Here is a 24,163-nt window from a genome sequence, read left to right as displayed (position 1 = left end):
TTAAATTGATTATGACAGGGTAAATGCCTGGAATTCAGTAAATATTTGTGTTGAACAATCAGAGGAAATGGAATCCAACTTGCTTTTTTAACATTGCAATACAAGAAGAGCACAGGAGTGAAAAGCAATTTGAAATCTTCTCTGGCCAGCCTTTGGGTTGTTCTAATTTACATCTAGCTGCCTCTGGAGACCATTGCAGCATCTAGATCTATTGCCCTGGCCTATGTTGGGAGCCATTACATTGACTCTACACTATGTCGGGAATAGCCCTACACTGTGGAAGTTCTCAGGTCAGATCCACCTGGATTCCTGCTTCTTTTGAGATCAACTTCAGACCTAGTATAAGTAGGTGCAGCTCTCTTTGACTTCAGCAGAAGTTCTGTCTGTCCATGGCAGGCCTGGATTTAGTACCCAGTTATGTGTGATCTCTCTCACTGCAGGTTATTCATTCAGGTGCGCAAATTCATATCTAGGTGGTTGTTCCAAATGCCCTTTAAAGAGACTGAATGGCAGCTGTTGGTTAATTGCCTGTTTGGGGGCCTAATAAATAGACTGTCAAGGCATCTTTGGAGCTGTTAAAAAAAACAACACATACATGAACATGCTTTCAGATTCTCATCACTCTACAGTATGGTTCACAAAGGTGTTAAGTGAGTGAAAAAAGTAATGCAACAGTATAGTAATTGACTTACGTTTTCATTGGCTGGTTTAGTACATGTGTCTCACAATATCTCTTAGTTGTGCAGTGGTTTTAAAAATAAACCATTTTTTGAGCCTTAGGAATGCAAAACTCTGCCAGCCAGGAATGTCTTCTGTGGCTTATGTAAAGTTAAATGGATTTCAGCAATGCCTTTTTATACTTAAAAAAAGGCCATGGTGTAGTTCAAAGTGATGGTCTTCTATGTGCTAGATATGAGAAACCATTTAAAAATAAGGCTTTACAAAGAAAATGTTTCTATAACCTCCTAAATATTTATACTTTTGGGAAGGAGGACGACAGTTTTGAGCTTTGTGCTTCTACAGAGGGAAAAAGCACAGTTAATTCACATTTTGGCTCCATGGGAGAAATAGCTTTGGACGAAGGAGATTCTGCAGTTTTCTGAAAAAGGCACAAGCAGTCAGGAGTTCGGGATTCTATTCTCCCCTCTGGCACTGATCTACTCAAGGCACTTCAGTCTCTCCCTGCCCCAGTTTCTCTGTCTCTGGAGAACAGGGATAATGATACTTCGGTAAAGCGCTTTGAAATCGATAGATGAAAAATGCTACATAAGAGCAAAAGTATTATTAATCAGCTTCTTCCATATCTACAAACAGGCTTTTCACTTGTAGTGTTCAAGATGACTAGAACTGATTGACTAGTAAGCCGTTGCTGTCATTAAACACGAAGCAGTTTCTCTGTGATATTTCAGTTTGAGTGTTTTCTCCACAAAATACTACATAAAAATATTAAAATCCAATCCTGTGAGTTTCTGTGCCTCAGTTTCCACTGAGGTCAATGAGCCAGCTCCTCAACAGCTGGAAATCAGTATTTCTCCATTGACTTTAGTAGGGGGACATTCATTTACATCATCTGAGGATCTGATCCCAGGAGAGATGAACTTGCAGCACCTTACAGGACTGGGCTCTTTATTTAGCACAAAATAAATCCTGGTGTTCTCATCTAGATGTTGGTAGTTAATTCCTAATTTTTAAGTGCAATTTTGTATCAAAGGAAGACATCCTAAAAGGTCACAGCAGACGCAAGGCTGTATAGCCAGATGTGTGGGTGGCTTATCTCTGTGGTAGCAAGCCCACTATCTTCTGTCTCTAACTGGATAAACTTTATTGTAGCTTCTACCCAGGAAGGATAATTGTGATGCAGTCTATTCTGTCTAATGCCTGTTCAGTAATTCACTTAAATGTTGGCTGCAGGGAATAGATGAAGGCCCAGAGGGACTCAAGCTGATTTCTGACATTATTCGAGAGAAAATGGGAATAGACATCAGTGTGCTGATGGGAGCTAACATTGCCAATGAGGTAGCAGCAGAGAAGTTCTGTGAAACCACAATAGGTAACAATCTGTGTAATTAAAGTGTTTAAATGTTGATGTCTATGCTCAAAACTCCACATTGAATAATTTGAACATCACTGTTGCCAGCTTTAATCAATCATTATCAGAAGGTGCTAAGTCTTTCATATTTAATTTCTGAACTTCCTATAATGTTTGCACTTCCAAATGTAGCAGTAGGGCATTGGGAGGAGAGATTATGAAATCTCATTGGGATTGTGACTTCAGAGCTGACTCTTATTTCTTTTACAATGAAATGAAATAATTACCAGGCCACAAAGTAACAATTATACTGTTCAATACTGATAAAGTAGCCATGCCACTGCTGTGCAGAACATTTTGCTACATAGGTTGCTACATGGTCTAATATCAAGTGATGTTTTTAGTACAGGTGTTGCAGCTTGTGAAACACTCTTTCCATCTTTATAACTTTTTAAAGGTACTACTGTATCCTTTGTAGGTTTTCATTGTAACTAGTTCTTCTAAACTCCAGGTGTTGGCCTTGATCCTGCAATTGGAACTACTAGCACAGATATCTCTGCACCCATCTAAGTCTGGAGAGCATACCTATTCATAGATTTCACAGTCTCACATGTGCATTCAAATATATACAGCTGTGTGCAATCTGAGGGAGTTAATGTTGTTAGAACATTAAATTTTTTTTTTTTTACTTTTGTGTAGTTAGCTTTGCGAACTTAGTGTCACGTTAACATCTCTTGCATATAATTATTTTAGACGATTGAGTTAGTTTAAAATGTTGACAGACATTTCTTTTTTAGGGCAACATTAGCTTGCTGTGTTAATAAGGTATCTGACTTGTTTTATCAGTAGGTCTGGACATGTGCTTAAAGTACTTCATAGAATTGCAGCTGCTGAGAAGATAACTTGGACAGTATTTTAAACCAATTTTAATTATTTAAATAAAAAAACAAGGGAAATGGATTTAAACAAAAAGGGTGTGATTGTTCTTCTGAGCTCTTAGTTCTTAACATGGATACATTTACCAATAGTCTTTCTTGATTGGAGGGAGGGGAAGTGGGGAAAAACAATCTTACTCCTGCTTCGAAGTATTCTGCTTTGAAGTATTCTGCCTTGCACTAAAAAGCCAGGTTAATAAATGAATAAATTATTCATTGCTTGCTTTTTCCCCCCTCAACAGGCAGTAAAATCCTGGAGAATGGCCTTCTTTTCAAAGAACTCCTGCAGACGCCAAACTTCCGAATAACTGTAGTAGATGATGCAGATACTGTTGAGCTTTGTGGTGCTCTTAAGGTACAGTTAGCCGTGCTGAATTTTTATATGACTGGGGAAGGGAGATGGGGGGGAAGGAGGAGAGTATTTACCCCTAAAAGGTTGTCTGTGTATCTCTCTCAAATATAAAAAATACATTCTTTAAAACTAAAATAATTGAACACACAACTCTACAAATACTAGATATAAAAACTGGAGTGAGGCATGTGGTTAGTGCATCGAGCTCTGCATCAAGATATCCTGAGTTCTGTTCCTACCTCTGCCATTTACTTGCTCTGTGGCTTTATGGAATTGATGCTGCATCTATACTCCTGAAACACTTTTAAAATCCATTCCAGCCTCTGGGCAAGGTCTGTGTGTACAGCAGCCCCTATGCAAGGGGAGAGGAATGTGAAGCTGAAATTAACCCTTTTTATACTGGAAACCACATAGTTCCCTTGCTCCCTATCCCATTTGTTTCTAGAAGCTGCTTCTACTGGCATGGTTATATCAAGCGTATAGGTGGGACGCAACTCTGCTAAAACAGTTTTTTTTAAGACTTATCCCAGACCAGGTGTTTTAGCAAAGTTATGTACCATCTATACAGTTGTCTCAACTGTGCCAGCTGGAATGGCTTTGAAAAAGAGAGGCAGGGAGCAGTCTAGTCAGACTCTGCCTGGTTAGGTGTTGACTCCAGATTTACATTCCTCTTCCCTTAAGGTTAATAAATGTTAATAAATACTGTGATGAAGAGGTATAAGGGCTCCTGGAGAGAAGAGTGAGAATGGCAGGGCTCTGTGCCCAGATACCAAAGTCTGGGTGAACCCTAGACTGGGAATTTCCTTTTTATGCCTGTTTTTGCTTATGGTACCTAGTTCTGGCTTATTCTGATAAAGCCTTGCACCTGCTGAAAAATCCTGTGAATTGCTATTTTCATCCTATCAGGTTAGAGGTAGTTTCAGAAGCACGGATGGGGCCTTAGTCTCCTTTGTCCAGTTTCACCTCGGAAATAAGGTAGTAGGTTGACACTGACTTCGCTAGAACTTCTTCTACATAACACCAATGGTGAATTTGGCCCTCTGAGCCATAGTTTCTCCATCTGCAAATGAGAATAGCAATAAATACATTTCTGGGAGATGGGCAGTAAGTAGTAAGGGGACTCCATGAACATGAAATCACGACAGTTTTTAAAAAGGAGTTAAAAATAACTTCAGGTTCTGGACTCCAGTCATCATGCTGCCATTTTGTTACTCTTTAAAATGCTTTTTCTCTCCCCTGTTGCTATGTGATGAAAGACCCTTGCAAACAATAAGGAAAACAAGTAAACTGACTAAGCACAAAGTGTTGTCAAATGTGTACAGAGTAAACCTAAAAATGGGGCATGTCTGTTAATTCCTTCCAGCTGTAGTAATTTGAGATAGTGGTTGCAACTGTAGTAGGTATAAATATTTTTTGGACAAGAAGTGGAATTTTTTTCTTCATTACCAGTGTGTCCTTCTCGAATAGTGAATATTGATGCAGCACTTTGAAGATGTAAAGCGCTATATTGTTGTATACAGATCTGATGCATGTATTCTCCAAACTTGTATTGGACAAGGTTTGTGCAGAATGGCTGAACAGTAAAACAAATATTTTTCTATTCTTTCAAAGAACTACAAAGCTGTTTTTTCTTTTGTTTTTCTAACTGAATTGTACTGATAGGAAGTGAAGTGTAGCTTAAAATGATTCCTATTGATTTTTTTTTTCTTTTCACATTAATTTACAGGAAATTGTTATATATAAGTTATTAATGGCTTGGGCCCCTGGCCAGTAATACAGTAGTTCATGTTCTCTAATGTTTGTGACGGGAAGCAATTTCACTGAACACAGTCATGTACTGGTAAAGCAGCATTTATGGTACTTCAGAAAATAACTGAAAAGAAAAATAAAGCTTACAAATATAATAAAGTAATATGTACTGGTAGTCAGCATAAACACTGTGTAATGATTAGTAAACGTTACATGAAATACTCTGTTTTACTTGAGGGGCTGTTTGGTTCCTGGTTCTGTTAGTCAGGTTGAGGTTGTTGTGTGGGAAATCATGGAGTCTTAAAACTACTGTGACAAAGCTCTGTCCTTGTCTCCATGGGTCCCGCATTTCCTGGCAGATTTCACTAGCCTCAGAGGCTCACTGTGACCCTCCACATAACCCGTCTCTCTCTAGAGACAAGGATCACAGTCTACTGAGCCATTTTCATCATAAGCCAGCAAGGGAGGTGAGGAGAAGCTATCCTCCCTTGCACAATCTCTGTTTCTCCCAGTCTCAGTGATTAATCGCAGGGTGGGGGGCAAAGGAGGGAGCCCAGGCCCACCCTCTACTCCAGGCTCCAGCCCAGGGACCCTAATAGTATCAGCTCTGGTAGCTGACCTTTTAGAAACATGACACTTACAATTCCCTGGGCTACTTCCCCCACAGCAGCCCTCGCTTCCTCAAGCTCCACTTCACCCTTACTTCAGGACCTCCTTCCTTGTGCCTGATATGGTGTGTACTACTCATCTCTCCAACAGTGCAACTTCCTCCCACAGCTCCTGACATGCACACCCACCTGACTAACTGGGAGGCTTTTAACTAGTTTCAGCCAGCTCCTGATTGGCTTCAGGTGTCCTAATCAACCTAGCCTTCTCCCTGCCTTCTAGAAAGTTCTTAATTGGCCCCAGGTGTCTTAAATGACCTGGAGCAGCTGCCATTTAACTTATCCTGGTACCAGGGATTTGTTTACCCTGGAGCTAATATATCTATCTCCCACTACTTTTCTATAGCCATCTGGCCTTGCCCCATCACACTACATTCAGGTAATTTGCAGGAGATGAGGAGCCTGGTTTTCAGACAGCTTTTGCTGTGAATCTGGCATATTTAAATCCTGCTTGAAATTATGTAACTGGCAGGAAGCCTGTGATGGACTGGTAGGCTAGATTCTGATCTCTGTTATGTTAGCGTAATCTGGAGTTATTCCAGTGGCCTTTACTGCAGTGATTCTGAATTTATACTGATGTTACGGAGATCAGAATCTGGCCTAGTTTATCCACTGCTTTCAGATGTTCTAGTGGTGATATGCAGAGTCACCAAGAAAACATCCCTGTACACAATCCTGTTAGAGTTGGTCAGAAAATTTTTACAGATTTAGATTGTTCCCTTTTTTTGATTGTTGAAATTTCATTTTGACATTTTCTGACCCCTCTAATTCCTGTATACTTCTGGAAGAAGGAACTGTCTGGGAACATGAAAACTCTTGAAGACATAATTAGAGGTGGATTTAAGCCAGTGAATGTTGGGTTTTGACTTCAGCTCAGAGAGTGAGCTCTAGGTGAAAGGGACCTTGAGATTGGTGTGTCTAAACTCCTGTAGGACTTGGATGTCTGCTGACACATTGCTGGAAGGTCCAAGTCAATATAGACATAAGCATCTATCTGTAGGTGTTGAAGAATTTAAGACAGTTTCTCTTCTGAATCTAGATAGCTACTAAGATTAAATTTGCATATTTTCTTGATCTGTTCTTTTATTATTATTATGATTGATGTTTGTTATTACTGGTGTGAATGAATTTTAGGTCTTGTTACTCACCAGCTAAAGTCACTGATTAGTGGTCTAAAAGGCCTAGTCTACTAGGGTCTGATGCTGACAGTTTAAAATAACATGAAAAGGAATTTGATAAAATACTCTGCCCTGAGGAGACAACCCAGTGGGTGCTGATCACAGCATATCGCCAAATTTGTCCTGACTGTGGGTATGTAAACACTTCTTCCCTGAGCTGTTCATAATTCAGACATTGCTATCTTGGGCTAGTGCATTGAGAACCTCAATGTGAAACTGACTAGCAAGTTTACTTTAAGTTTCTAGCCTATCTTTCTTGCGTATACTAAGCAAAATGAGAACAGATAGTGAAATGTGAACTAGGCTACTTTAAAATAGAGAATTTTAAAAATTTTATTACTGGTAATTTAGTTAACAATTTTTTTCTTTTGTTTTTGAAGATATGATTAACCTGGTCATAGCTCTGTTTTTTAATAATCATATTTTAGAGTACAGATGTGTGCTAGCTTTTAAAATCTGTTAAGGAATTTTCCTGTCCCTTCAGTATGATTGGGAATTTACATCATGATAAACTGGTGAAAATTGGAGCTATGTAATTCACTGATTCGAGAGAGAATTTCTCTCTGAAAAGTGAGGGGAAAAACTATGTGATCCACGAGGACAACATTCTATACTGTGAGGGTACTGTTGTAAATAGAGAGATTCTAACATAACTTCTGCAACAGTGCCTATTTTAATTGTCTGCAGTACCACTGCAAACTGCAGTCTTGAATACAGTCGAAGGCATATATTCCATCCCAATACTTGCTTTTAGAGGAGGAATTAGTAAAATGCAACTACAGTATTTATTTTAGAGTATGTAAGGTGATTACAGCAGCCACAGTACATGATTCTGGTTTCTGCATAGAACCATAGAATATCAGGGTTGGAAGGGACCTCAGGAGGTCATCTAGTCCAAAGCAGGACCAATCCCCAACTAAATCATCCCAGCCAGGGCTTTGTCAAGCCTGACGTTAAAAATATCTAAGGAAGGAGATTCTACCACCTCCCTAGGTAACGCATTCCAGTGTTTCACCACCCTCCTAGGGAAAAAGTTTTTCCTAATATCCAACCTAAACCTCCCCCACTGCAACTTGAGACCATTATTCCTTGTTCTGTCATCAGCTACCACTGAGAACAGTCTAGATCCATCCTCTTTGGAACCCCCTTTCAGGTAGTTGAAAGCAGCTATCAAATCCCCCCTCATTCTTCTCTTCCGCAGACTAAACAATCCCAGTTCCCTCAGCCTCTCCTCATGTCATGTGTTCCAGTCCCCTAATCATTTTTGTTGCCCTCCGCTGGACTCTTTCCAATTTTTCCACATCCTTCTTGTAGTGTGGGGCCCAAAACGGGACACAGTACTCCAGATGAGGCCTCACCAATGTTGAATAGAGGGGAACGATCACATGCCTCGATCTGCTGGCAATGCCCCTACTTATACATCCCAAAATGCCATTGGCCTTCTTGGCAACAAGGGCACACTGTTGACTCATATCCAGCTTCTCGTCCACTGTAACCCCTAGGTCCTTTTCCGCAGAACTGCTGCCGAGCCACGCGGTCCCTAGTCTGTAGCGGTGCATGGGATTCTTCACTTGTCCTTGTTGAACCTCATCAGATTTCTTTTGGCCCAATCCTCCAATTTGTCTAGGTCCCTCTGTATCCTATCCCTACCCTCCAGCGTATCTACCTCTCCTCCCAGTTTAGTGTCATCTGCAAACTTGCTGAGGTTGCAATCCTCACCATCCTCCAGATCATTTATGAAGATATTGAACAAAACCAACCCGTGGAGCACTCTACTTGATACCGGCTGCCAACTAGACTTGGAGCCATTGATCAGTACCCGTTGAGCCCGACAATCTAGCCAACTTTCTAGCCACCTTATAGTCCATTCATCCAGCCCATACTTCTTTAACTTGCTGGCAAGAATACTGTGGGAGACCGTGTCAAAAGCTTTGCTAAAGTCAAGGATCAACACGTCCACTGCTTTCCCCTCATCCACAGAGCCAGTTATCTCGTCATAGAAGGCAATTAGATTAGTCAGGCATGACTTGCCCTTGGTGAATCCATGCTGACTGTTCCTGATCACTTTCCTCTCCTCTAAGTGCTTCAGAATTGATTCCTTGAGGACCTGCTCCATGATTTTTCCAGGGACTGAGGTGAGGCTGACTGGCCTGTCCTCTTTCTTCCCTTTTTTTAAAGATGGGCACTACATAAGCCTTTTTCCAGTCGTCCGGGACTTCCCCGGATCACCATGAGTTTTCAAAGATAATGGCCAATGGCTCTGCAATCACATCCGCTAACTCCTCATCTGCATCATAGTTTAAACAAAGACATATGAAGACAAGATCTTTATAATATTCCAGCTTTATTTCTTGCATAATATACTGGTATACAGTAGAAGATTATGATACAGCTATACCCCGGACTAGTTTCATTCCTTTCTCCTCCTCCTTCACTCCTCTAAGCAGGGATGATTTCAGTATGGATGATTGCCTAAAAATTGAAAGGAACAGAAAATAAGAAAGTTTTGAACACAGCATTCTTCTGGCTGATAATTTTACATTTGAAATTATTCTGAAGCACATTTAAATGAAGACTAATAAGGGCTGTCACAGCTAGGTGATGAAAGAACATCTGCTGAATTTGCTGTTCAGACACATGTTCTGAATATCTGCTTCACTTGCTATATTTATTTTCTCTGACAATGGGCTGATGGAGCTATCTGGAAGTATAGAAGACGGAGAGCACTGAAATGGAGGCCTTATCATAACTCATGAAGTGTCTTGAAATGTGAGCTGCAGTTCTGTCACTGGATCTGGTGGTATCAGGGAGAGAGCTAGAAATGGCTGTAAACAATAGCTTGCTGGTTCTGTGAACCAGGTATCCACAGGTTTGTTCTGTGAACCAGGTATCCACAGGTTTGTTCTGTATCAGTAATGGTTCCTGTTGTGAAGTGCACTGAGAATTAGACTCATAGACTTTAAGGCCAGAAGGAACCATCGTGGTCGTCTAGTCAGATCTCCTGCAAATTGCAGGCCACAGAACATCAGCTACTCCTGAAATAGACGCCTAACCTCTGGCAGAGTTACTGAAGTCCTCAAATCATGGTTTAGAGACTTCAAATTACAGAGAATTCCCCATTTACATTAGTTTAAACCTGCAAGTGACCCTTGCCCCATACAGCACAGGAAGGCAAAAAAAAAACCCCAGGCCGGTCTGACCTGAAAGAAAATTCCTTCCCAACCTCAAATATCTGTTGTCTCACTCCTTTCTGCACAATAGTATGTGTAAGCAGAAGGGAAAACAGGTTCTAATACTTGTATGGGTATCCTTAGACACCAGCTCAGGTTTGCAGCACAGATGAAAGCATGAAATCTCACATGGATTACACACTGCTTTTCCTTTTACTATCAGCTTAATTGTGGAGGGACAATATGTTGTTAAAAAAGGCCTCTGAAACCATATGCATCAACACGATGAGGGACTCCATAAACTTACTGTCAAAACCAATGTTGGATTGCAAGTTTTAAATTATTCTTTGTTGGTACTGACCCTCACGTTACAAAATGCTCATATGGTCATCAAAGTCTGGAACTGTAGCATACGCAGTATGCGTAGCCTTTTGAAGTTAATCAAACTTGCATTTCTGAAGGGCTCTGTGTGATCACACTGAGTTGCTTATGAGAAGATGACTTTCCCATCTGTTCTACAACAGTCCCTAAACTCTGGGCAGGATCAAAACTCAACCATCTTCTTGGGCTTCAACTTTATATTATCTTATTGCTTAGATGTCTGTTAAAGTCCAGGCCTTGCTTAGGACTGCTCTGCCTACCACTTAGATCTTCTCATCTCAGACCCAAGATATCTCTCTCAGGGCAGACCCATTCAGAAGCACTTCCTCCTTTTGTTTGTATTCACTCCAGCTGCTGGGCCCTCCTTGCTTACTTGAGATAGCTGGCAGGTAGTTGTGTTCAAAGTTGAGTTGTTGGCTCCTATGTGCTGAGGCGCCACCATGGAGTGAGACCCAGAGTCACCTGCAGGTGACCTTTTTTTTTTAGTGTTTGGTTTAAAAAAAAAAAGCTTTTCAGTAGTGTTATTTAATGTATTTATTTAATTTTAGCTTGGGGCATTGAGTTACTCTTAGTTTCAAGTCATCATAAAGGCAACATTTTAAAATCATGAACCTGCAAAATAGAATTGCTCTTACTTTGTCTCCAAAACTCCACAGCTTTATGCACAAACAGGTATTTGCACAGGTAAATTGAGTATTTGAGCTTGCAAACAGATAGGCACATTTCTATTGTGCATAAATATGAGTTCCTGCAAATGCAATGGATATGCATGTAACTGAAAATATAGGGGCTTTAGTGATAATAGAGCTCAGGATATCTGTGCTGCTGCATATTAATGTCATGTATATTAAATCTTATAGGCAGCAGATGGTACTGGAGCTTGCATCTGTCAAATAATTTAATGGAACCTTGTCAACAGGGAAAAAAGAGTTTATTGATTGCAGCAAAAGACAAAGGAGCATCTTAACTGTCAGAGTAGGGACCACTAGAGTGTATGTTAACATTGCCGTTACTAATTAAGGAGAGACAGTGTGGCCTAGTAGACAGAGCATTAGACTGGGACTCAGAGGACCTGGACTCTGTTCCTGGCTCTGCCACTGGGTCTACTGGGTGGGCTTGTGAAAGTCACTTCACCTTTGCATGCCTCATTTTCCCCCATTTGAAAAATGTTGATGATACTGACCTCCTTTTGTAAAGTGCTTTGAGATCTACTGATGAAAAGCACCATGTACTAGGTGGTGGTATTATTATTAATTATTAATTTGTCTTCAAAATAAGACTCTCTTGTCTTGTACAGATCTTCATTAAACTGATCTTCTAATGGTCTCCAACCTTTTAAGCTAGAACAGAAGTTCTCTGATTGTGATTTGTGGAGTATCTGGCTGCTCTTGGTGAGAGCTTCTTCTTCATATATCCAGCAACTAAATTATATTAAAAGAAAACAAAGTGCATAGTGCTTCCCAATATCGCTTGCTGGAGTTGCCACATGGGTGTTCTGCAATAGGAAAGGAGGAATCTACAAGACACTCTGTGGACCACGAAAAATTTGAGAGCTCCTGAGCTAGAAGTTGGCGCCCCAGTAGCACCTTTGCCCAAAACAAATAAAGTAGCACAAAAAACAAATATTTTCATGCATGCTTTTAAACTTACCAACTTAAAAAAGTCACGAACAAGCTTTCTTTATACATGTCCATTCTTCACTGAGGACTGTAAAAGAAACCAAGCTTGATATTTCTGCGTAAGGTCCTGCCCCCAATCTTTCTTGTTCCTCAGCCATCTGCATTCAGTACAGGCTGTTTTTCCTTTTGCCTGCATGCTGCCTAGGTGCCAGCAGCAGGATAAATGAGAGCTCAGGAGAGAGAGTTTTCCTGCTCCCAGCTCCTTTACCCACCACCACAGTAATCCCTGGCAGCCAGGAGGAGCAGTTGCAGGGGAAGTCCTGCTTAGCCCTGCAGCCTTGGGGTGGAGCATTCTTAGTCACTTGGTGGGGGTAGTGCAGATACAGTTGGCACATAAGATCTGTGAGGGGAGGGAGAATGCTCAGTTCTGAGGGACTCTTCAAAGAATTTAGTGGCTGAACTCTTTTAAGCCTATACTGAGCACGAGTGAACTGAGATTTTTTCAGAAGCTTATAACTTTCGCAAATTTAAGCGAATTTTCATTGGGATAGCACAAGGCACAGCCCTAGCACCAAGACAAACTTTCTGCCAATTTGCAGGCCCCTGTTCCAAAGCATTAGTTTCTGAACAAAACAGCTATGGGTTTTTTTAAAAAAAATATGTGCAAAACAATGTATTTTTTCCCCTAACCTTATTCTGAGAAATGGCTGAAGCATTTATCTGATGCTTCCTCAAAAATTGAGCCTAAGGCAGACACTTGACATGGAAAATTTCAGCCCAGATGGTTAGTTTGACGTTATAACTGGAAACAGAGAAACTGGAAACGGAGAATAATCAAATGTGTTAGGCAAACTTAACTATAGGCATTGCTACCTATTATATATATATATAGAGAGAGAGAGAGAATTGTCATATCTCCTTTCATTAAGGAGAGGTCAGAGAAAAGTGGAAATACAGAATCTGGCATGTGAATTCATAAAGTAGCTGTATGAGGCTATGATATCATAGGTGTACCTATGTTATGAGGCTGTGTGTGCTAATCACTTCTTGGTTACTTGCAGGCTACCTGTCAGAATGTGCAATGGCAACATTGTAGAAAAGGTCTAACAAGCTGATGCTTTCAGAATTAAAACCTGCACACTGTTTTCCCTGCTCAAGCTGGTCAAGGCCTGCTTAAAGCACTACAGCTAGCTTTCCTATTCTCTCTGACAAACAAATGATGAAAGACAAAAGCAAACAATTTAAGCACTCTGGGTCAAATTGTGGGTTATGTGGGCTGAGCAGCTTTGAAATAGAAAGAGTAAACAAAGCCAAAATAGCAGAAATTGGAGGCTAACGTTCGCCATTCATTGACATACAGCCTTAAAAAATAGTGAGTGTCCAGCAGACAAGTGGTTGGCATCTAAAGGGAAGTTTTGTGCTATATCTGCATCATACTGTTCAAAAACTGTAGGGAGAATGTGATGGAGAAACACCATAAAGTAATACTGAATCCTTCTGCATTAAGCTTCACTGTGGTGTCTTCAAGGAAGACAGTAGAGTCAGACATGATCAGTACACCTGAGAAATGCATTCATCTCACACGTCCCCAGAAAATGTCTCCAGTTTGGCCAGAACAGCAGCCTGTGCTAGTATCAGGGAGCAGGGATGTAAAAGGTGACAGAAAGAGGGACAGGTTGTGGCAATGCAACGTGGCTACAGCTTCCCCTTCTGGGGAGGTGAAAGGGCTCAGTGCTGTTCAAAAAGCAGGTACCATTAGCCAATAAGCAGCTTGGAATCCCCTAATGGAGAAAAGGATGAAGCACCTGCCAGTGAAATATCAGCGGAGTCCAGGAGCACAAACACCATCTCCCCTGCATGGGGTGGTCACACACACACGCACCATAAGGCACAATGATTGCTCTAGCTGTGTGACTGGCGCAAAAGGGTGTGTTCAAAACCTACCTGCACTAGCTTGGCTGAATTTGGCTCCTTGGTTTTTTGACTTCCCTTACAATATTCTCAACTTTAATGTTGTATTTGTGTTAGCTTTTGTATCTAATCCAGCCATCTAGCTAACACAAGCGAGCTGATATTTGTATATGTGATTCTTACCAGAACACTTGCACTCTCTCCCTTTGTAACTTCAGAGGTTCTCTAAGCTGTATCTAATTTGCTTCCCACTGTTTTTCTCCTCTCCTTAGAACATTGTGGCAGTGGGAGCCGGGTTTTGTGATGGCCTTCGCTGTGGTGATAATACCAAAGCTGCTGTTATTCGACTTGGCCTAATGGAGATGATTGCTTTTGCAAAAATCTTTTGCAAGGGACAGGTGTCTGTTGCCACTTTCCTGGAGAGTTGTGGAGTTGCTGATCTGATCACAACGTGTTATGGTGGCCGCAATCGGAGGGTGGCTGAAGCATTTGTTAAAACTGGGAAGGTATTGTACCAAGGCCTGTCTTCGTCTCTGTGTGATGGCTAGCATTGCAGAAATCTATGTCATAGGAGCACTAGGTTCAGTGCTGACTTGTTACTATAATACTGTGGTTATACTAGTCACATTGTAATTAGTTAACATAGTCTTGTCTCCCCGCCTTTTGTCCTTTAGTGTGTTACCATAGAGACAGTGTTGCAAAGCTAGAATGAATGAGACAGTTCCAAAGAGAAGGAGAACTGGAGGTAGGGAGTAGGGGAAAGAGGAAGTTTACACACAGGCATGTAGGTAATTACCATTATGAAAACCATGGACTGCTTTTGGAGGAAGTGTTAGGATTCTTCAATGACACTAGCCAGCTTCTCCCATCAAGTCTTCCATGCATCTTAATACTCATGTTGAGTGACTGTTCATTTAAGATTTTAGTTCTACCACCCTCAGCTGGGCAAACTTTGGGAGCTGTCTCCCCATGCTGAAGCAGTAGTGTCATCCAGGAGAGGAGAAGACCCTTATCAGGGCTTAATAACCTTCTTATTCTTCATAATATTCTTCAAAATGGTGTCTTAGGTTGGAAATACCTTGTCATGATTAACCTTTTTTTTATTATTTTTAAAATACTGTTAAGTCCATTGAAGAACTGGAGCAAGAAATGCTAAATGGCCAGAAATTGCAGGGACCACAGACTTCGGCAGAAGTATATCGTATCCTGAAGCAGAAAGGAATGGTGGATAAGTAAGTAAGAGGACATGGGGCATTTATTTTGTTTTGTTTTGCCCTCCATTTTTTCACTCTTTGTTTTTTGATCATTGTGAGACTTTTGCTTTTATGTTCAGGAAACAAAGTGAAATGCTGACAAAGTGACTTAAACCCCAACAAAATGCATACATTTTAAAACAGCGAGATTAATGTGACTATAATATATATACTAGAACTAATGGTGTGGGAGCCTATATTTAAACTCTGAATGCTCTGCAATTTAATCCTCCATTTACTCAGAGATATCTTGGTGATCCCATCTGCCCTAGGCAGGAATAAGGTAATGTAGGAGAGGAAGTGCCCTAGGTTTTAACATGGAATTTCCTAATCATATGGTTTGCACCCATGGAAATTCCCATGGAGATAGGAATGGTACTTCCTTACTGCGCAGATCTCAGGGATGCCCCTTGCCTCAGCTCTGCTGCCTTTTCCTACTGGCTCTTGCCTACCTCTGAACGGCATGACTCTTGCAGGAGCCTTGTTTCCATTCACTTCCCCTCCCATGGGCTTCGCCTGGGTTGTCCTCCTTATACACGCTCCTCCAGGGTTGGGTTATGCAATGCGGACCAGAAAGCAGCATAAATTAATAGAGCCAAAAGCAGGGTGGTTGGGGTTTTAGCAGGGTAGTTGGGGGTTTTTTTTGGTTTTTTGGTTTTTTTGTTGGGGGTGGAAAGAGGTGGGGGGAAAGAATCCTGAGGAGCCCAGCTGGTTCCCCTCCTCTCTCCAGATTGGTAGAGTTGGAGTTCCCATGAATGGGCTTCCATGGAGTCACGAGTCCGTGGAAGACTGCCACGGAGGCAGAATGTGGAAGAGAGCATGGGGCCATGAGTACAAGTGTCTGAGGATATGGCCTAGGAGGCATAGTGGCATGTTTGATTTGTCTTTGCCTAGTTTTGACTTGGTTTTAATCTTTTCCCAGAATAATCTTGAGTTTCTCATAAGGGAAGTATTTAGTTTTTTGACACATTTTGTAGACATTCTTGATGACTTGCCTAGAATAATTGTCCTGGTGACTATTGTTCTGTTAATTGCTGCTGGTTATAATTCAGAAATGAAGATTTGTGGCTACTAACAGAGTAAGAATAAAGACAAAATTGGTATCTTTCTGAAATTGGCAGGGTGGGGTGGGTGGGTGGGAGGGATACTTCTGAACTCAGGGCCTCCTCCTGTGAGGTGCTCAGCATCTTTCATGGTCTTGCTAAGTGTCCTTACCTCCCAACAACTTCACTAGGAGTTAATGGTGTTCAGCACCTTGCAGGGTCGGGCCATAAGAGAAAAGCTGCATCGGTTTAACAATGCTTGGTCCAGGTTGTAGTCTCTGGAATGTACCATAGGTAAAACCTATTGACCCTATTCAATCAACTATGTTTCTGCATCGGCTGTTTGGCCATTGATTTGTACAGTTTAAGAGTGCTTATTCCAAATCACTTAAATGAAACTGCATACAAAAATTGTAAGGTATGTATAAAGGATGGCAGCTCAGTGCTTATACAGCTTGACAAATCAAAAAGGAAAATATGGCATCTAGTATATTGATTTTTGTTGTTTGCTAGACAATAGAGGATCTGAAAACTTCTGAGGCAAAATTCCACCATTTAATCCATATTCACAACTGCCCCAATAGCCTGCCTACAAAACTGGTTGATGTACTTCTGAAGCAATGGTAGGGACTCAGTTTCAGGTTCTCTTCAGTACATGATGCATTAGTTCACTCTTCATTGCATTCCAATAATTTACCAGTGAGAACTCCCTGATGCGGAAGAGAAATATCTTATCTGCATAAGATTATAACTCTCACAGGGAAGCTAATAAACAAGGGAATTGTTTGTCAAGCCTGATGTATCTTCTTGTTAGTTTCATGTATAACTTAAACATATAAGCAAGCATTTACTTAAGGTCTGTGTTAACTCACAATATTGCAGAACTGTAAATAAACAATAAACTAGAATATAAAGCTGAGCGTCTTAATAAACCCTGTAGCTCACGAAAGCTTATGCTCAAATAAATTGGTTAGTCTCTAAGGTGCCACTAGTACTCCTTTTCTTTTTGCGAATACAGGCTAACACGGCTGCTACTCTGAAACTTAATAAACCCTGTAAACAGAAAGACCGTCCAGTAGCTTTCTTGCTGGTAAAATTTGTTGCTTATCTCCAAGGAAAAGGAGCCTTGTTACTAAAATTCTGTTTAACTGACCAGCTGTATGTAGTGGCTGCTTTCATCTCATAGATGGGTCAGAAGCATGGATAGTAGCTTTGATATTGTGGTTCTCTTTCCTTTGTGACACCTAGTTTACAGTAAAATAGAATCATCTAACTTAGTATTTCCTGGTACAAAACAAAGCAGGTTCTCCTGATGTCATTTATTCAAGAGATTCTGCATGTGCGTGATTCCTAAAGCCATATGTAGACTGTGTTTAGTAAGACTTGGAATGTGTTTTCTTCAGCTCTTCCTTTTTCGGATGAGGCAAAATCACAAAAATGAACAGTTTCGTCAGTTGATTGGCAGTCCCTTTTAAAAATTATTTTTGGCAGTTTTTAAAGTGCAGTTTTTTTCATGCACCATCTGCTTTTCTATGTTTTAGTACTACTTCTAAAAATAAGGCACAGAAGTCCTATCTCTGCAATGTATGCACAATTAAGCTGGTTGGGGGAAGAAAGCTGTTTAGAACAATCGCTTTCAATAGTTACTGTTTGTAATGCTCTCTTAGACATCTTCAAATAAGTTATTTTTTTATTTTTCTGCTTTTCCGTTTGGCAAGTACAGAGCTGAACACAGCAGGTTTTTTTTAATCGAGATGACATGAAGTAGGCTATTGTTTATTTCTCTGCTTTTGTCCTCATCCTAAAGGGTAGTTTTAAAAACTCATGCAAATTTTTGCTGGATGATACTGTCATTCTTGGACACTTGGGTGTAAAATAGTATTTTTGGATTGTGTCAGTTAGCGAAGTTATTTCCAGCTGGTTACTATACAGACCCCCTTCTCAATTCTCACTATTGCACCTAGTGGAAGCTGAATGATCCTATTTTAAGGGCATTGGCTTTTTAATCTAATCTTCAAACATTTGCTTAAAAACTGTGCAGTATACTCTGGTGCTTTTCAAAAAATAAAAATTTAAAACATAGGGTTGAAAGTCTAGTAAGGGTAGTGTGATGGGTTGCATCACAGAAACCCCTTGGGGGCTGCCAACTGATGTGCCAAGACTACTTCTGCCCCTGCCTTCCCTGCCAGTTTGGGACCTCAGAACCCTGCCGCGTTTTGCCAGACACACTTGCCGGCCACAAACACAGACCCACGTCTGAACCACATCCCATAAACTGCAAGCTTAACTGAAAGCAGCTTAAGAAGTGTTCCTGTCTTTAACGCTCAGATGCCCAACTCCCAATGGTATCCAAACCCCAAATAAATCCATTTTACCCTGTATAAAGCTTATACAGGGTAAACTCATAAATTGTTCACCCTCTATAACACTGATAGAGAGAGATGCACATCTGTTTGCCCTTCCCCGCCCCCCGAGGTATTAATGCATACTCTGGCTTAAATAATAAATAAAAAGTGATTTAATTAAATATAGAAAGTAGGATTTAAGTGGTCTCAAGTAGTAACAGACAGAACAAAGTGAATTACCAAGCAAAATAAAATAGAACACGCAAGTCTATGCCTAACACAGTAAGAAAACTGAATACAGATAAAACCTCACCCTCAGAGGTGTTCCAGTAAGCTTCCTTTTACAGACTAGTCTCCCTCTAGTAGTCTGGGTCCAGCAATCACTCACATCCCCTGTGGTTACTGTCCTTTGTTCCAGTTTCTTTCAGGTATCCTTTGGGGGTGGAGAGTCTGTCCCTTGAGCCAGCTGAAGACAAAATGGAGGGATCTCCCCAGTGTTTAAATAGACTTTCTCTTGTGGGTGGACACCCCTCCCTCCCCCTGTGTAGAATCCCGGCTAAATGATGGAGTTTTGGAGTCACATGGGCAAGTCACATGTCCATGCATGACTCAGAACTTACAGGTAGCAGCCATGGTTCACATGCTACCTTGAACGTCCTCAAGTAGGCTTCTTATGTGGATTGGAGTCTTTCAAGATCCATTGTCTGTTAAGTGCTTCTTGATCGGGCATTTAACTTGCACATTCCTTTCTCAAGAAGCTGACCAATGTTTACTAAGGCTACTTAGAAATCAAGCAAGTACACAGCCAATATTCATAACTTCAAACACAAAAATGATACATGCATACAAATAGGATTAATAGATTCAGTAGATCATAACCTTTACAGAGATATGTTACATGGCATATGTAGCATAAAACATATTTCAGTTATGTCGTATATACATTTATAAGCATATTTTCATAAAGCCTTATGGGGTGCAACATCACTGGTAGAATTTAGGCCTCAATCCTGCAAACTTCTATGCAGATGCATGGCTGTTTGTCATATGGAGGCTTGTAGATGTCAGTGATACCCAACAGAGAGAGATGCACTTTGCAGGATCAGCATGTATATTTACAGTGTAAGTTGGCTATAGAACTCTTCATCTGAAAGGTAGTTGCAGAACTAATCCCTTTAATGTTCCCAGATGCACATTTCACATGTAGTATACATGCTTTTCCTGCCTCTAGTATTGTTGTCACCATTAACTTAAGCATTGTCATTTTTTCAGTAAAGTGCTTCTGAATTGTGCTCACAGAAATATTCTCTGTGATGGAGAGCAGTAAGTTGGTATTAAAATGTTGTTTGAAACAATGGTCCCATCTTAAATCAAGCAACTTCTCTGAACAGCCTGATAACTAGCAATGCAATACCTGTACCCATCTGAAGCTTACTTTTGCTTCATACAAGTACAATATGTCTTGTGCCCATCTCTAGAAATGATCACACAAACAGACATTCCTATGTCAATTTTAGGCCTAACATTTAAGATTTAATATTTAAAAACAAAAATCCCTTAAGGCCAACAGAATTCTTTTTTTTTTTTTTTTTTTATTCCTACAAAAAGTTTTGCAATGATTTTAAACATTCTGTTGTGGTGCTTGCAGCTTAAACACTGTAGCCTTTCAGATCTAGAAAGTGAAATTGACTAGGTCTGTTTTCATTATCCACACTGAATATAAAAATAAATAGGTTTAGGATTTTTAAAAATTCTTTGTTTTAATAGTCCTTTAATGTCAGTAAAACACACATGGAAGTTTTATTTTTGAAAACGTGGCCAACTTAAAAATAAATAAATAAATAAAAAGTCAGGCTCCTATTTATTTTAAGGATCCTAAAACCCATACTTACCTGTAGACTTTTACATTTGAAAATCTTGGTCTATGATTTTTAATCTGATGGGATCTCTGAAAAATTTGTGGTATCCTAATTTTTTTTTATACTTGATCATTATTTGAAAGGTTGATCTTTTCTGTTTGTAGCTGAGCGTGTGGTAAGATGATTGCGAAAAAAATAGTGGCAAGCATTTGTTTTCATTTGTGAAATAAATGAACTGTCAAGTTATGCATAACAATGTTGCAGGATCCAGTATGGCTTGATAATGATTAGGCTTTTGAGGGTCTGAATGTATGTAGGTATTGTATAGATTCTGCACTCATCATCATAGCATGAGTGCCTTGTAAATTCCAAAAGAAACACACAGATTCTCAGGTGCTCTCTTCTCTACCTAACAAGACATTATAGATTAATCTTATGTTGCTTTTTTCTTTTCTTTGCTAGGTTTCCACTGTTCACTGCTGTATATCAAATCTGCTATGAAGGGAAACCTGTTCAAGAAATGATATCCTGCCTTCAGAGTCATCCAGAGCATATGTAAAATGAATTGTGCAATTATACTAATGCAGCTTCCGCCTTTCAAATTCATATTTGGGTTCAAGTGGATGTAAGCATAAGCTTCATAAGAAGCTGCACATTAGGCAACCATGTGAATGTATATGAATTTCTGTAGTTTTTTGGACACAATTTAACATTGTAATGTACTGTCATCTTGGTGTCTATCATTTTACTGGCTAAAAAGCAGGTGTTTTAAGATATACAATGCAAAACTTGCACTATATATATATAGTATGCATAAAAATATGGATGCATCTATTGTATTTCTACAGTACAAGATACAAACAACATTTAGTAATCTTTCATTCTGAAATTCCTCTCTCATTAAAGACCCAATCCAGTGCACACTAGAGTCAATGGAAAGAATCCCATTGGCTTCAATGGGAATTGGTTTGGGCCCTGATAGCCCCAGTAGTGTAAGCTATGTCTACTAAACTTGATTTTATTCTGTAATACACATCAAGACTTTTTACATGTTTGCATGCTTTTTGGAGATAGTCATTTTAAGCAATATTAATGAAAAGCTAGTTGTAGCAGTTATTCAAGGAGGGAGCAGTGGAATAGCATTTTAACTAACTGCGTTTAACAGTATCATATGATTTTTAGACAGTCTCAAAATATCAGACTAGTTTAAATCAATTTTTAAAGGGTATTTAATCTTTTAAGTGTAACATATTTTAAAAGGGTACATTACCTCCCCCTCAATTTTTATCCCTTTCTGCTTTTATTTTTGTATTTCTGCATTTCTATCTTTCTCTTGCTGTTTCCAGGTATTAAGCTGTTCTAGAATTCTATTAGGAAGGACAAGCAGAAGGATTTTACCAGCACAGACTCTAGTATAGGGGCCCTGAGGTTCATTCATGTGCTGTGTGATTCCATTTATTTTATTTTAGGCCCATTCTTGTGCTAGCCGCTGCCCAAAACTGTCACGCTCTTCTAGCTTAACCTTCAGCTGCATACCACACATGGAGGGATTTCCCAGTACTTCAAGTTTGTGTTGTCTGTTGTCAAATGAACTGTGCTCCTTTATGCTAACTGCATCCATTTCAGTGCCTGCCAGTGACTGATGTGTCAACTGTTCTCTATTGACTTGATCCAACTTCTACTGAAGTAAATGAAAAAGTTCCCATTATTTAATTTGAAAGACTCTTGTGGGGATTGGATCAAGCCTTTTCTGACCAATCTGTCTGAAAGCTTCTCAGAGGCCAGGCTGCCTCTCTCTGTTCCCTTTAAGGAAGGAGGGACTGGAAAGGTTATGGGGGAGGTCAATTTGAATGCTTCTGTTGCACAACTGTTGGGGTACTGCTGGAATATCCTTTGTAGGAACATTTTGAGGAAAGGTGGGGGGATGGATGGATCTTTCTGGCCCATGAGTTTATTTTGTTTAAAAGAAAAAATGAAATCTAGCCTTAAGGATCAGGCGTATGGCTAGGCATGTGAAGGGACAACCCATAGTTGAGATCAGAGGAATAAGGTTTGTCTAGAGACTAATAGAAGCCAGCACTGAGCTAATAAGAGAAGTATCTTGCTGTTTGGAATACAGACTCCTAATCCCTGAGCAAGATATGGATTGATCACTACTTGCTGTTACCAGCGGTGTTGTTTACAGGCCAAGAGCTTTGAGCATGAAACCTTTATGAAGCTTTAAGATGTCAAGGTATAGGCTTAGGAGTATCAGTCACCCTTGCTTAAAGTGCATTATATAGCTTTGGATATTTTTTACTCTGAAATAAGAAAGAGCAGTAAGGCACCTTCATGTAAACAAAAAAATATTTCCGAACAGGGGCTGGCATTTTGCATATGCCAAACCAACCATTATGTTTTAAATTATTTTTAGAAGATCATGTGAATGTCTACAGATATGCAGGGCTACAAAAGATCATTTTATTGGGGATGTTTTGCCTTATTTTTCTGAACATGGTGCTGAATAATGGAAAAGGTTGGGGTTAGTTTGAAATGTATGGGGCAGTGGGATTTTGAGAATTAAAATCTCTGATAGAACTGATCTGTGAGAAATTTGTGCTCAGCCCATTTAAAGAACATTTTAGTAGTTGGAAACATTGATATATTAACGCACATATGAAACATACACTCCCCATTATAGCATAACTCGCAGTGGGTTTGCTTATGTTAAATTATATTTTTAAAAAATCCACCAAATTGGGTGGATTTGACTTTGTATTTTATTTTTACATATAGTATGTAGAATAATACAATTTTGTAAGATACATAAAGGGCAATATAAGCTAAAAGTGGTGAATTATATGTACTGTAGGATGGGGTATTTTTTTTTGTTTGTTCTCATGCTCTTTCCTCCACTTAAGGAGTTGAGCATTTTTAGATCTCGTTTTTTATGTAAACCCAGTCAGTGACAGAGCCAGAGGGAGGTTTGTTTATTGAATCATTTTCTCAAATCTACAATCCACTCACTTCCCCAATAAAATGCAAAACTTCTATAATTAAGGAATTTATCTTGTTTTCATTTCTGTCGATATTTATTATTCCACCATTTCTATTTCTTTGTCGTTGTTGCTTGAGAACTTTTGGCTTGGCATTATTTTTTTCATTAATATTTACTACTAATTATGATACTGTGAGATATATATATATATAGATAGATAGATATAATCCGCACTAAAGGATAAGGGACCAGTTTTGTGAACTCTCTTTTGCTTGCTACTGGGAGTAGTCCCGTTAAAGACACTCTGCCCAATAGTAAGTTGTTTTTTTTCAGGATCAGGTCCTAAATTTGTATCTTTCTTGACTAACTTATGAACTATCACTAAAAATCACTAAGGGAACTGCATTCAGTCTTCTAATACACCTCTACCCCGATATAATGTGACCTGATATAACACGAATTCGGATATAACGCAGTAAAGCAACGCTTTTGGGGGACAGCGCTGCGTGCTCCAGCGGGTCAGCGCATCAGCGTTTCTGGCTCTGACACGCTGCTCTGAGTGGCGTGTTAAGGGTGCCGGGCCGGGGCCGAGGGGTTGGATAAGGGGCAGAGGGTCTTGGGGGGCGGTCAGAGGACAGGGAGCAGGGGTTTGGATGGTTCGTAGGTTCTGGGGGCAGGGCGATCAGAGGACGGGAAA

At 40.0% G+C, this 24,163-nt stretch overlaps 1 protein-coding gene across 2 annotated transcripts in view; it reads left to right on the top strand.

Annotated features, from left to right (window-relative positions):
• GPD1L (glycerol-3-phosphate dehydrogenase 1 like) overlaps positions 1–23,524 on the top strand; it is a 94,193-nt gene extending 70,669 nt beyond the window's left edge. For both annotated transcript variants that reach the window (XM_048838675.2, XM_048838676.2), the window contains exons 4-8: positions 1,912–2,050; positions 3,207–3,319; positions 14,262–14,495; positions 15,115–15,221; positions 20,952–23,524. In XM_048838675.2, coding sequence (XP_048694632.2) covers positions 1,912–2,050; positions 3,207–3,319; positions 14,262–14,495; positions 15,115–15,221; positions 20,952–21,048 — 690 coding nt within the window. In that variant the 3' untranslated portion in view covers positions 21,049–23,524. The remainder of the gene's footprint in view (positions 1–1,911; positions 2,051–3,206; positions 3,320–14,261; positions 14,496–15,114; positions 15,222–20,951) is intronic.
• The last annotated feature ends 639 nt before the right edge of the window (positions 23,525–24,163 follow it).

The sequence above is a fragment of the Caretta caretta genome, chromosome 2, assembly GCF_965140235.1.
Source record: "Caretta caretta isolate rCarCar2 chromosome 2, rCarCar1.hap1, whole genome shotgun sequence".
NCBI classification, from domain to species: domain Eukaryota; kingdom Metazoa; phylum Chordata; order Testudines; family Cheloniidae; genus Caretta; species Caretta caretta.
Note: the sequence above shows the minus strand (reverse complement) of the source record. Positions and strands in the feature narration are given on the sequence as shown.